This window comes from Hemibagrus wyckioides, linkage group LG11 (genome assembly GCF_019097595.1).
Source record: "Hemibagrus wyckioides isolate EC202008001 linkage group LG11, SWU_Hwy_1.0, whole genome shotgun sequence".
Taxonomy (NCBI): domain Eukaryota; kingdom Metazoa; phylum Chordata; class Actinopteri; order Siluriformes; family Bagridae; genus Hemibagrus; species Hemibagrus wyckioides.
Window position 1 is genome coordinate 263,956 of NC_080720.1, and position 14,085 is coordinate 278,040.

General features: G+C 48.6%; 1 protein-coding gene across 2 annotated transcripts in view; it reads left to right on the top strand.

Annotated features, from left to right (window-relative positions):
- Positions 1-14,085, top strand: part of sumf1 (sulfatase modifying factor 1) — a 26,157-nt gene continuing 12,072 nt past the window's right edge. For both annotated transcript variants that reach the window (XM_058403778.1, XM_058403779.1), the window contains exons 1-3: positions 1-319; positions 5,469-5,642; positions 12,539-12,613. In XM_058403778.1, coding sequence (XP_058259761.1) covers positions 71-319; positions 5,469-5,642; positions 12,539-12,613 — 498 coding nt within the window. In that variant the 5' untranslated portion in view covers positions 1-70. The remainder of the gene's footprint in view (positions 320-5,468; positions 5,643-12,538; positions 12,614-14,085) is intronic.

Below are 14,085 nucleotides of genomic sequence, written 5' to 3' on the forward strand. Positions count from 1 at the left end.
AGCTGACTGATCACGTGACGCGCTTTATCTAAGATGGCGACGGCCGTGTCTCTGTAGCGTAAATGCAAACATGGGGCTGTTGGTGTACAGTGTGTGGTTATTAGTGTGTGTGAGTGTGAGTGTGGTGTGTGTGAGGTGTGAAGTTAAACCTGCTCAGGACTGCGGCTGTAACACACTCCACACACACCGAGCTGAGGAAAAGGAAAAGGAAGAGGAAGAGGAGGATGGAAAAGGAGGAGCAAGTGCTCAAAGTCCGGCTCATAAATATTCGGAAAGAGCGAATAAAGAGTCTTTGAATAAAGAGGACTCTCTTAGTAAGGTACACTCATCACCTCTCTCTCTCTCTCTCTCTCTCTCTCTCTCTCTCTCTCTCTCTCTCTCTCTCACAGTTTCAGTTCATTTGAGCTTTATTGACATGACAAATTGTACATGTATTACCAAAGAATTTAAAGGGGTAAAGATTGCAAACAAAATGACAAAATCAACAAACATGAATAATAAACCTACAAATAAATAAATAGCAAAATGTAAGCATAAAATCTGTGTGTGTGTGTGTGTGTGTGTGTGTGTGTGTGTGTGTGTGTGTGTGTATATATGTATGTGTGTGTGTGTGAGAGAGAAAGAGAGTTCATGATGTGGATGTACGGAGCTGTCAGGGAAATACAGTCTCTTTTTTCTCCCAGTAAATACTGGAGTTTTGTGTCGTTCTCCAGTTTGATGAAGTCCGGACAAATCCGCTCAAATTTGGGAAAGAACTGTTTTGGAATTTCCTGGTAGTTTGTACAGGATGTGACGAAGTGGAGCTCTGTCTCTACCTCTCCTTGGTTACAGTACAGACAGAACCTACTCTCTCTGGGCAACCAGCTCTCTCTCTGTCTCTCTCTCTCTCTCTCACCCTCTCTCTCTCTCTCCCTCTCTCTGCGCATGCACGGCGGAGAGGCGAGTGTGGTTTGTGGAGCGCGTGAGAGTGGTTGGCCTTTTTTTTCGGCACTAAGAGCAATTATTTTCCGTTTAAAATCTCGGAATATTTATATATTTGTGTGTGTCTGTGTGCGGATAATAAGTGTGTGGGTGTGTGTGTGAGTAGCGAGTCGGTGAAGCGTGGTTATGGCGGATCCGAACATGAGGTTGTGTGAGAGTCTGACTTGCCAGCATGGTGTCCGTGTTGTGTGTCCGTGTAATGTGGTGTACAGTGCTGATGATATTAAAGAGTTTGTTTGCAGAAAAATGTGGCTCTAGAAGAGTTTTTCCCGAACCGTAAACAGTTTATTCATAAGTTCTTCAGAAGAGAAGGAGCTTTTATTGATGTTGAAATTTTCCATCTGAAGAAACTGATCACTAGAGTGAACAGGGAAAACTCTGATGATGACTGATGTAGTGTTTTTTTTTTTTTAGAGTGTTTTTTACCCTCTGTTTAGTTTTCTTTATTTTATTTATTTTAATGAAGGATATTAATATTGCGAGTTTAAATATTAATGAAGCAAGAGAGCAAATCAAGAGAGCTAAACTGTATGGTCTTTTAAAGCAGAAGCACATTGACGTTGCCATGCTGCAGGAAACCCACAGTGATACCAGCAATGCTGCTGATTGGGTGAAGGAGTGGGATGGGTTGGTGATTTTAAGCCATAACACAACACTCAGTGGTGGAGTCGCCTTGCTCTTTACTCACAGTTTTATTCCTTGTTCTTATTCAGTTGAGGAGATTTTAAATGGGAGGCTTTTAAAAGTGAAAACTTTATGAGAATGAGGTTTTAGTTTTTATTTGTGTGTACACTCCCACCAGTGCAGTGGAGAGGATGATGTTTTTAGACACGTTGAATAATCTTATTGCTGACTGCAACACTGCAGAGATTTTAATTCTGGGTGGTGATTTTAACTGTACTACAGATATTTTAGACCAGAACCACACAGAACCTCACATGGCTTCCCGTAAGCGTCTGTGGGAGATGGTGGAGGCCCACGAGTTGAGCGACATATGGAGAACTTTTCATAAGAACAAGAGACAGTACACGTGGGCCCATGCCATAGATAACACACTCTCCCTGGCGAGACTAGATCGTTTTTATGGTTTTAAGCATCAGCTGACGTTTTTTATGTAAGTGTTTTATTGTTCCAGTAGGTATCTCTGACCACAGTATGGTCCAGTATACTAAAGAGAAGGTTAAACCTAAGAGTGCCTACTGGCATTTTAACACTGCTCTTTTAGAAGACGCTAATTTTAGAGAGTCTTTTATTTATTTATGGAGTTGTTTTAAATATGAGAAGGCAGCTTTTAGTTCACTTCAGCTGTGGTGGGATGTGACAAAAGCACAAGTCAAAGAATTCTGTCAGCAGTACACTCTCAATGTCACAAGAGACATTGTTAGATCTCTGAAAGCTCTGGAGATAGAAATAGTGGAGCTCCAGCGTTTGGAGGCCACCGGAAATCGAGGGCATGTTGAAACCCTCAAACGTAAAAAAGCCAAAATGAACGACCTGTTAGACATTACAGCACAGGGGGCGCTGGTCCGCTCACGCTTTAAAAGCGCTGTAGAGATGGATGCTCCTTCTATGTTCTTTTTCAGTTTAGAGCAAAAGAATGGACAGAAAAGATTTATACATGCTGTGTGAACAGAATCAGGGGATCTCGTATCTGAGCCCACTGAAATTCACCAGCAGACAGTAAGCTTCTACTCGAAGCTGTACAGCAGTGAGTGGTCAGGGACACAGGTAGTGGAGGACAGCTTCCTCATGGACCTGCCAAAGCTCTCTGAGCAAGCGGCCAGAGAGCTGGACAGGGAGCTGACACTGGAGGAGGTTCATGAGGCTCTCCAGGGGATGGAGAATGGACAGGCGTCAGGTATAGACGGTCTCCCTGTCGAGTTCTACAAGGCATTCTGGGCCGTCATAGGGCAGGACGTGCTGGATGTCCTACGGGACAGCGTACGGAGAGGTGAACTCCCGTTGAGCTGCAGGAGGGCCGTCCTGACCCTGCTACTGAAAAAGGGAGACCTGACCCAACTGGCGCCCGGTCTCTCTACTGTGCACTGACTACAAGCTGCTCTCAAAAGCATTAGCCTCGAGACTGACTAAAGTAATGGAGCAGCTCATTCACCAGGACCAGACGTACTGTGTGCCTGATAGGTCCATATTCGATAACGTGTATTTAATTCGTGACATTTTGGACGTCTCCAGGCTATTGGGCTTAAAAACTGGTCTGATTTCTCTAGATCAGGAAAAGGCTTTTGACCGGGTTGAACATGAATATTTGTGGAAGGTGCTGGAAGCCTTTGGGTTCAGTCCAGGTTTTATAGCCATGATCAGGGTGTTGTACAGTGACATTGAGAGTGTACTGATGGTTAACGGTGGTTTATGTGCTCCTTTTAGAGTGTACAGAGGGATCAGGCAGGGCTGTTCCCTCTCTGGAATGTTGTACTCTCTAGCTATTGAACCTCTTTTAAATAAGTTAAGAAGTAATCTCTCTGGTTTTAATATTCCACATGCTAATGCCTCAATATGTTTATCAGCTTATGCAGATGATCTGGTAGTGATGATAAACACACAAAATGATGTCAATGTTTTAACTGATATTTTAAATGACTTTCATATTTTATCCTCTGCCAAAGTTAACTGGGCTAAAAGTGAAGCCATTTTAGTTGGGGGGTGGGGAGGTGGGCAACCGTCACTACCAGGAGGCTTAGCGTGGAAAAGAGGTGGTTTTAAATACTTGGGTGTTTTAAATACTTGGGTGTCTACCTGGGGAACAATGAGTTTTTAAACAAAAACTGGAAGGCTCTGTGGAGCATGTGAAGGGCAGACTGAGCAGGTGGAAGCGGCTGGTTCCAAAGATGTCCTACAGGGGGAGAACGCTGGTCATCAACAACCTCGCCGCGTCGTCCCTCTGGCACAAGCTGGCATGCGTGGATCCGCCGCCGAACCTGCTGGCAAACATCCAGGCCCTGCTGGTGGACGACTTCTGGGACGGTCTACACTGGATTCCACAGAGTGTTCTCCATCTGCTGAAAGAGGAAGGAGGACAGGGGCTGGTCCAGCTGTCCAGCAGAGCCGCAGCCTTCCGCCTCCAGTTCATCCAGAGACTCCTCACTGGACCCAGAGACTTAGTATGGAGAACAGCAGCCAGTGGATTATTGCGCACAGTTCAAGGACTGGGGCTGGACAGAGCATTGTTTTTAATGGACACAAGAATGCTGGACATTTCTGGACTACCAGCCTTTTACTGTGGACTTTTTAAAATCTGGAACTTTTTTTAAGAAACAGAACAAGGGCTGTAGAACGCTACACTGGCTGCTGGAGGAGCCTTGGGTGTACGGCGGGAGACTGGACATCTCCAGTGTGACCGTCCCTGCACTGTCCAGAACTCTCATCTCCTCAGGGTTTGTGATACTCTGGGAGCTGGTGAACATCGCGGGGTCGGACTTGTCGAGGGCAGAGGACCTGGCAGCGCGTATGGGACTGCGGTCCCTGCGTGTTGTCAATCAGCTCCTACACCGCTGGAAATCTGCGTTAACATCAGAGGAGCGTGTTCAGCTGATGGACTGTCGTCATACAGAGACTGGTCCTACAGAGGACGAACCCTTTCCCCAGCTGAACATCGCTCCTGACCTCGACGGGTGTGCAGGCCCCCTCCTGGAGTCCCGGGGTGAAGGGGAGATGGACTTTGGGTCAGTGTCGGGGAAGCTGCTCTACAGAGCATGTGTAAAGGTTTTAAATAAGAAGCTGAGTGGGAGGGTGGACACCCCATGGAGAAGTGTACATGGTTTTACTGATGATTTTAAACCAGAGTGGACGCACTGTATAAACCACCGTTAACTAAAAAAGCTGTTTTAAATCCTGATGTTGCACAAGATTGTCCTTTTTGTTCACAGAGAGAAACAGTTTTTCATGCTTTTATTCACTGCTCCAGATTACTTCCACTGTTTGTGTTTTTACGGAGCATTTTAAGGGCTTTTAATGTTGTTTTTACTTTTCAGTGTTTTATTTTTGGTTTTAAGTTTGTCAGAAAACACCGGTTCAGGTGCCAACTGATTTTAATTTTATGTTTGGTCAGGCCAAAATGGCAATATACCTGAGCCGGAAAAACCAAATTGCACAAAGCACTGACTGTGACACCATTAAAAATTCTGAAAAGGCTGATGAAATCTAGAATTTCAATTGATTTTAATTTTTTATAAAAGTATGAATGACTTGGATGTGTTTAAATGTGTGGTGTTGTGATGATGTGTTGTGTTCTGTTGCAGAAAGGAAACGTAACTTTGCAGCAGAACTAAACTAATCACTCATATTTAAACTAATTTATTGACATTTATTTTAATACATATTTATTCATGTATTTACTAAATCACTGATTTTTATGTGACTTGTGTTAATAAAGTTGTGTAAAAGTAAAAAAAAAAGTCTCTCTCTCTCTCTGTCTGTCTGTCTCTCTTTGAATATATCTACATACATATTGTGTTTGTGTGTGTGTGTAGCTGGTGCTAATGGAGGGAGGTTGGTTCCTGATGGGAACAGATGATCCAGGTATCCCTCAGGATGGAGAAGGTCCTCAGAGGCGTGTTTGGCTCGATCCTTATTACATTGAAGAGCACGAAGTCACCAACCTGCAGTTCCAACTTTTTACTAACATTACGCACCACCTTACAGAGGTACACACACACACACCACCTTACAGAGGTACACACACACACACCACCTTACAGAGGTACACACACACACACACCACCTTACAGAGGTACACACACACACACACCACCTTACAGAGGTACACACACACACACACCACCTTACAGAGGTACACACACACACACCACCTTACAGAGGTACACACACACACACCACCTTACAGAGGTACACACACACACCACCTTACAGAGGTACACACACACACCACCTTACAGAGGTACACACACACACCACCTTACAGAGGTACACACACACACACCACCTTACAGAGGTACACACACACACCACCTTACAGAGGTACACACACACACCACCTTACAGAGGTACACACACACACCACCTTACAGAGGTACACACACACACCACCTTACAGAGGTACACACACACACCACCTTACAGAGGTACACACACACACCACCTTACAGAGGTACACACACACCACCTTACAGAGGTACACACACACACACACCACCTTACAGAGGTACACACACACACACACCACCTTACAGAGGTACACACACACACCACCTTACAGAGGTACACACACACACCACCTTACAGAGGTACACACACACACCACCTTACAGAGGTACACACACACACCACCTTACAGAGGTACACACACACACCACCTTACAGAGGTACACACACACACACCACCTTACAGAGGTACACACACACACACCACCTTACAGAGGTACACACACACACACCACCTTACAGAGGCACACACACACACCACCTTACAGAGGTACACACACACACACCACCTTACAGAGGTACACACACACACCACCTTACAGAGGTACACACACACACACCACCTTAGAGGTACACACACACACCACCTTACAGAGGTACACACACACACCACCTTACAGAGGTACACACACACACACCACCTTACAGAGGTACACACACACACACCACCTTACAGAGGTACACACACACACCACCTTACAGAGGTACACACACACACACCACCTTACAGAGGTACACACACACACACCACCTTACAGAGGTACACACACACACACCACCTTACAGAGGTACACACACACACCACCTTACAGAGGTACACACACACACACCACCTTACAGAGGTACACACACACACACCACCTTACAGAGGTACACACACACACCACCTTACAGAGGTACACACACACACACCACCTTACAGAGGTACACACACACACACCACCTTACAGAGGTACACACACACACACCACCTTACAGAGGTACACACACACACCACCTTACAGAGGTACACACACACCACCTTACAGAGGTACACACACACACACCACCTTACAGAGGTACACACACACACACCACCTTACAGAGGTACACACACACACACCACCTTACAGAGGTACACACACACACCACCTTACAGAGGTACACACACACACACCACCTTACAGAGGTACACACACACACCACCTTACAGAGGTACACACACACACACCACCTTACAGAGGTACACACACACACACCACCTTACAGAGGTACACACACACACCACCTTACAGAGGTACACACACACACCACCTTACAGAGGCACACACACACACACCACCTTACAGAGGTACACACACACACCACCTTACAGAGGTACACACACACACACCACCTTACAGAGGTACACACACACACACCACCTTACAGAGGTACACACACCACCTTACAGAGGTACACACACACACACCACCTTACAGAGGTACACACACACACACACCACCTTACAGAGGTACACACACACACACCACCTTACAGAGGTACACACACACACACCACCTTACAGAGGTACACACACACACCACCTTACAGAGGTACACACACACACACCACCTTACAGAGGTACACACACACACACCACCTTACAGAGGTACACACACACACACCACCTTACAGAGGTACACACACACACACCACCTTACAGAGGTACACACACACACCACCTTACAGAGGTACACACACACACACCACCTTACAGAGGTACACACACACACACCACCTTACAGAGGTACACACACACACACCACCTTACAGAGGTACACACACACACCACCTTACAGAGGTACACACACACACACCACCTTACAGAGGTACACACACACACCACCTTACAGAGGTACACACACACACACCACCTTACAGAGGTACACACACACACCACCTTACAGAGGTACACACACACACACCACCTTACAGAGGTACACACACACACACCACCTTACAGAGGTACACACACACACACCACCTTACAGAGGTACACACACACACACCACCTTACAGAGGTACACACACACACACCACCTTACAGAGGTACACACACACACACCACCTTACAGAGGTACACACACACACACCACCTTACAGAGGTACACACACACACACCACCTTACAGAGGTACACACACACACACCACCTTACAGAGGTACACACACACACACCACCTTACAGAGGTACACACACACACCACCTTACAGAGGTACACACACACACCACCTTACAGAGGTACACACACACACCACCTTACAGAGGTACACACACACACACCACCTTACAGAGGTACACACACACACACCACCTTACAGAGGTACACACACACACACCACCTTACAGAGGTACACACACACACACCACCTTACAGAGGTACACACACACACCACCTTACAGAGGTACACACACACACCACCTTACAGAGGTACACACACACACACCACCTTACAGAGGTACACACACACACACCACCTTACAGAGGTACACACACACACCACCTTACAGAGGTACACACACACACCACCTTACAGAGGTACACACACACACACCACCTTACAGAGGTACACACACACACACCACCTTACAGAGGTACACACACACACACCACCTTACAGAGGTACACACACACACACCACCTTACAGAGGTACACACACACACACCACCTTACAGAGGTACACACACACACACCACCTTACAGAGGTACACACACACACACCACCTTACAGAGGTACACACACACACACCACCTTACAGAGGTACACACACACACCACCTTACAGAGGTACACACACACACACCACCTTACAGAGGTACACACACACACACCACCTTACAGAGGTACACACACACACCACCTTACAGAGGTACACACACACACCACCTTACAGAGGTACACACACACACACCACCTTACAGAGGTACACACAGACCATGTTAGATGTACACACACACAGACCATGTTACAGAGGTACACACACACAGACCACGTTACAGAGGTACACACACACACACCACCTTACAGAGGTACACACACACACACCACCTTACAGAGGTACACACACACCACCTTACAGAGGTACACACACACCACCTTACAGAGGTACACACACACACACCACCTTACAGAGGTACACACACACACCACCTTACAGAGGTACACACACACACACCACCTTACAGAGGTACACACACACACACACACCACCTTACAGAGGTACACACACACACCACCTTACAGAGGTACACACACACACACCACCTTACAGAGGTACACACACACACACCACCTTACAGAGGTACACACAGACCATGTTAGATGTACACACACACAGACCACGTTACAGAGGTACACACACACAGACCACGTTACAGAGGTACACCCACACAGACCACGTTACAGAGGTACACACACACACACCACGTTACAGAGGTACACACACACACACACCACCTTACAGAAGTACACACACAGCACCTTACAGAGGTACACACACACACACCACCTTACAGAGGTACACACACACACACACACCACCTTACAGAGGTACACACACACACACCACCTTACAGAGGTACACACACACACACCACCTTACAGAGGTACACACACACACACCACCTTACAGAGGTACACACAGACCATGTTAGAGGTACACACACACAGACCATGTTACAGAGGTACACACACACAGACCATGTTACAGAGGTACACACACACAGACCATGTTACAGAGATACACACACAGACCATGTTACAGAGATACACACACAGACCATGTTACAGAGGTACACACACAGACCATGTTACAGAGGTACACACACAGACCATGTTACAGAGGTACACACACACACACCATGTTACAGAGGTACACACACACAGACCATGTTACAGAGGTACACACACAGACCATGTTACAGAGGTACACACACACAGACCATGTTACAGAGATACACACACAGACCATGTTACAGAGATACACACACAGACCATGTTACAGAGGTACACACACACACACCATGTTACAGAGGTACACAGACCATGTTACAGAGATACACACACAGACCATGTTACAGAGGTACACACACACACACCATGTTACAGAGGTACACACACAAAGACCATGTTACAGAGGTACACACACAGACCATGTTACAGAGGTACACACACACAGACCATGTTACAGAGGTACACACACACAGACCATGTTACAGAGATACACACACAGACCATGTTACAGAGATACACACACAGACCATGTTACAGAGGTACACACACACACACCATGTTACAGAGGTACACAGACCATGTTACAGAGATACACACACAGACCATGTTACAGAGGTACACACACACACACCATGTTACAGAGGTACACACACAAAGACCATGTTACAGAGATACACACACAGACCATGTTACAGAGGTACACACACAAAGACCATGTTACAGAGGTACAGACACACAGACCATGTTACAGAGGTACCTGTCTTATAGAGGTACACACACACACCACCTTATAGAGGTACACACACACACCACCTTACAGAGGCACACACACCACCTTACAGAGGTACACACACACCACCTTATAGAGGTACACACACCACCTTAAAGAGGTACACACACACACACCACCTTACAGAGGCACACACACACACACCACCTTACAGAGGTACACACACACCACCTTATAGAGGTACACACACCACCTTACAGAAGCACACACACACCACCTTACAGAGGTACACACACACACACCACCTTACAGAGGTACACACACACACCACCTTACAGAGGTACACACACACACACCACCTTACAGAGGTACACACACACACACCACCTTAAAGAGGTACACACACACACACCACGTTACAGAGGTACACACACACACACCACCTTACAGAGGTACACACACACACACCACCTTACAGAGGTACACACACACACACACCACCTTACAGAGGTACACACACACACACACCACCTTACAGAGGTACACACACACACACCACCTTACAGAGGTACACACACACACACCACCTTACAGAGGTACACACACACACACCACCTTACAGAGGTACACACACACACACCATGTTACAGAGGTACACACACACTACGTTACAGAGGTACACACACACACCATGTTACAGAGGTACACACACACTACATTACAGATGTACACACACACAGACCACATTACACACACACCATGTTACAGAGGTACACACACACTACGTTACAGATGTACACACACACACCATGTTACAGAGGTACACACACACTACATTACAGATGTACACACACACAGACCACGTTACACACACACCATGTTACAGAGGTACACACACACCACGTTACAGAGATACACACAGAGACCACGTTACACACACACCATGTTACAGAGGTGTACACACACGTTACAGATGTACACACCATGTTACAGAGGTACACAGACCATGTTACAGAGGTACACACACACAGACCATGTTACAGAGGTACACACACACAGACCATGTTACAGAGGTACACACACACAGACCATGTTAGAGGTACACACACACACCATGTTACAGAGGGTACACCCACACACACACTACATTACAGAGGTACACACACACACCACGTTACAGAGGTACACACACACCACGTTACAGAGGTACACACACACACAGCACCTTACAGAGTTACACACACACACACACACCATGTTACAGAGGTACACACACAGACCATGTTACAGAGGTACACACACACAGACCATGTTACAGAGGTACACACACACAGACCATGTTAGAGGTACACACACACAGACCATGTTACAGAGGTACACCCACACACACTACGTTACAGAGGTACACACACAGACCATGTTAGAGGTACACACACACACCATGTTACAGAGGGTACACCCACACACACACTACATTACAGAGGTACACACACACACCACGTTACAGAGGTACACACACACCACGTTACAGAGGTACACACACACACAGCACCTTACAGAGTTACACACACACACACACACCATGTTACAGAGGTACACACACAGACCATGTTACAGAGGTACACACACACACACCATATTACAGAGGTACACACAAAGACCATGTTACAGAGGTACACCCACACAGACCATGTTACAGAGGTACACCCACACAGACCATGTTACAGAGGTACACCCACACAGACCATGTTACAGAGGTACACACACACCATATTACAGAGGTACACACAAAGACCATGTTACAGAGGTACACCCACACAGACCATGTTACAGAGGTACACCCACACAGACCATGTTACAGAGGTACACCCACACAGACCATGTTACAGAGGTACACCCACCATGTTACAGAGGTACTCACACACCAGGTTACAGAAGTACACAGACCACATTACACACACACTACGTTACAGATGTACTCACACCACATTAGAGGTACACACACACACCATGTTACAGGGGTACACACACTACGTTACAGATGTACACACATAAGGGCGTTTTAATGACTTTATACTGAAGCTCCACTGTGTGTGTGTGTGGGTGTGTTCAGGCAGAGCGGTTTGGAGACTCGTTTGTATTTGAGGGATTGCTGAGTGAAGAAGTGAAGAGCTCCTTGTCTCATGCGGTACAGAAACACACACATTCACACACACTTAATCTTCTCTCTGTGTTTCTGCTTTCCTCACTGCGCTCGTCTCTGCGCTCCTCACTGCGCTCCTCTCTGCGCTCCTCTCTGCGCTCCTCACTGCGCTCCCCACTGCGCTCCTCTCTGCGCTCCTCACTGCGCTCCCCACTGCGCTCCTCTCTGCGCTCCTCTCTGCGCTCCTCACTGCGCTCCTCTGTGTGTTCCTCTCTGCGCTCCTCTCTGCGCTCCTCACTGCGCTCCCCACTGCGCTCCTCACTGCGCTCCTCACTGCGCTCCTCTGTGTGTTCCTCTCTGCGCTCCTCACTGCGCTCCTCTGTGTGTTCCTCTCTGCGCTCCTCACTGCGCTCCTCTCTGCGCTCCTCTCTGCGCTCCTCACTGCGCTCCCCACTGCGCTCCTCTGTGTGTTCCTCTCTGCGCTCCTCACTGCGCTCCTCACTGCGCTCCTCTGTGTGTTCCTCTCTGCGCTCCTCACTGCGCTCCTCTGTGTGTTCCTCTCTGCGCTCCTCACTGCGCTCCTCTGTGTGTTCCTCACTGCGCTCCTCACTGCGCTCCTCTCTGCGCTCCTCTCTGCGCTCCCCACTGCGCTCCCCACTGCGCTCCCCACTGCGCTCCCCACTGCGCTCCTCACTGCGCTCCTCACTGCGCTCCTCTGTGTGTTCCTCTCTGCGCTCCTCACTGCGCTCCTCTGTGTGTTCCTCACTGCGCTCCTCTCTGCGCTCCCCACTGCGCTCCCCACTGCGCTCCCCACTGCGCTCCTCTCTGCGCTCCTCTCTGCGCTCCTCACTGCGCTCCCCACTGCGCTCCTCTCTGCGCTCCTCACTGCGCTCCCCACTGCGCTCCCCACTGCGCTCCTCTCTGCGCTCCTCACTGCGCTCCTCTCTGCGCTCCCCTCTGCGCTCCTCACTGCGCTCCTCACTGCGCTCCTCTCTGCGCTCCTCTCTGCGCTCCTCTCTGCGCTCCTCACTGCGCTCCACTGCGCTCCACTGCGCTCCTCTCTGCCCTCCTCTCTGCGCTCCTCTCTGCGCTCCTCACTGCGCTCCACTGCGCTCCTCTCTGCGCTCCTCACTGCGCTCCTCTCTGCGCTCCTCTCTGCGCTCCTCTCTGCGCTCCTCACTGCGCTCCTCTCTGCGCTCCTCACTGCGCTCCACTGCGCTCCTCTCTGCGCTCCTCTCTGCGCTCCTCACTGCGCTCCTCACTGCGCTCCACTGCGCTCCTCACTGCGCTCCTCTCTGCGCTCCCCACTGCGCTCCTCTCTGCGCTCCCCACTGCGCTCCCCACTGCGCTCCTCTCTGCGCTCCCCACTGCGCTCCTCTCTGCGCTCCTCACTGCGCTCCACTGCGCTCCTCTCTGCGCTCCTCTCTGCGCTCCTCTCTGCGCTCCTCACTGCGCTCCACTGCGCTCCTCTCTGCACTCCTCTCTGCGCTCCCCACTGCGCTCCTCTCTGCGCTCCT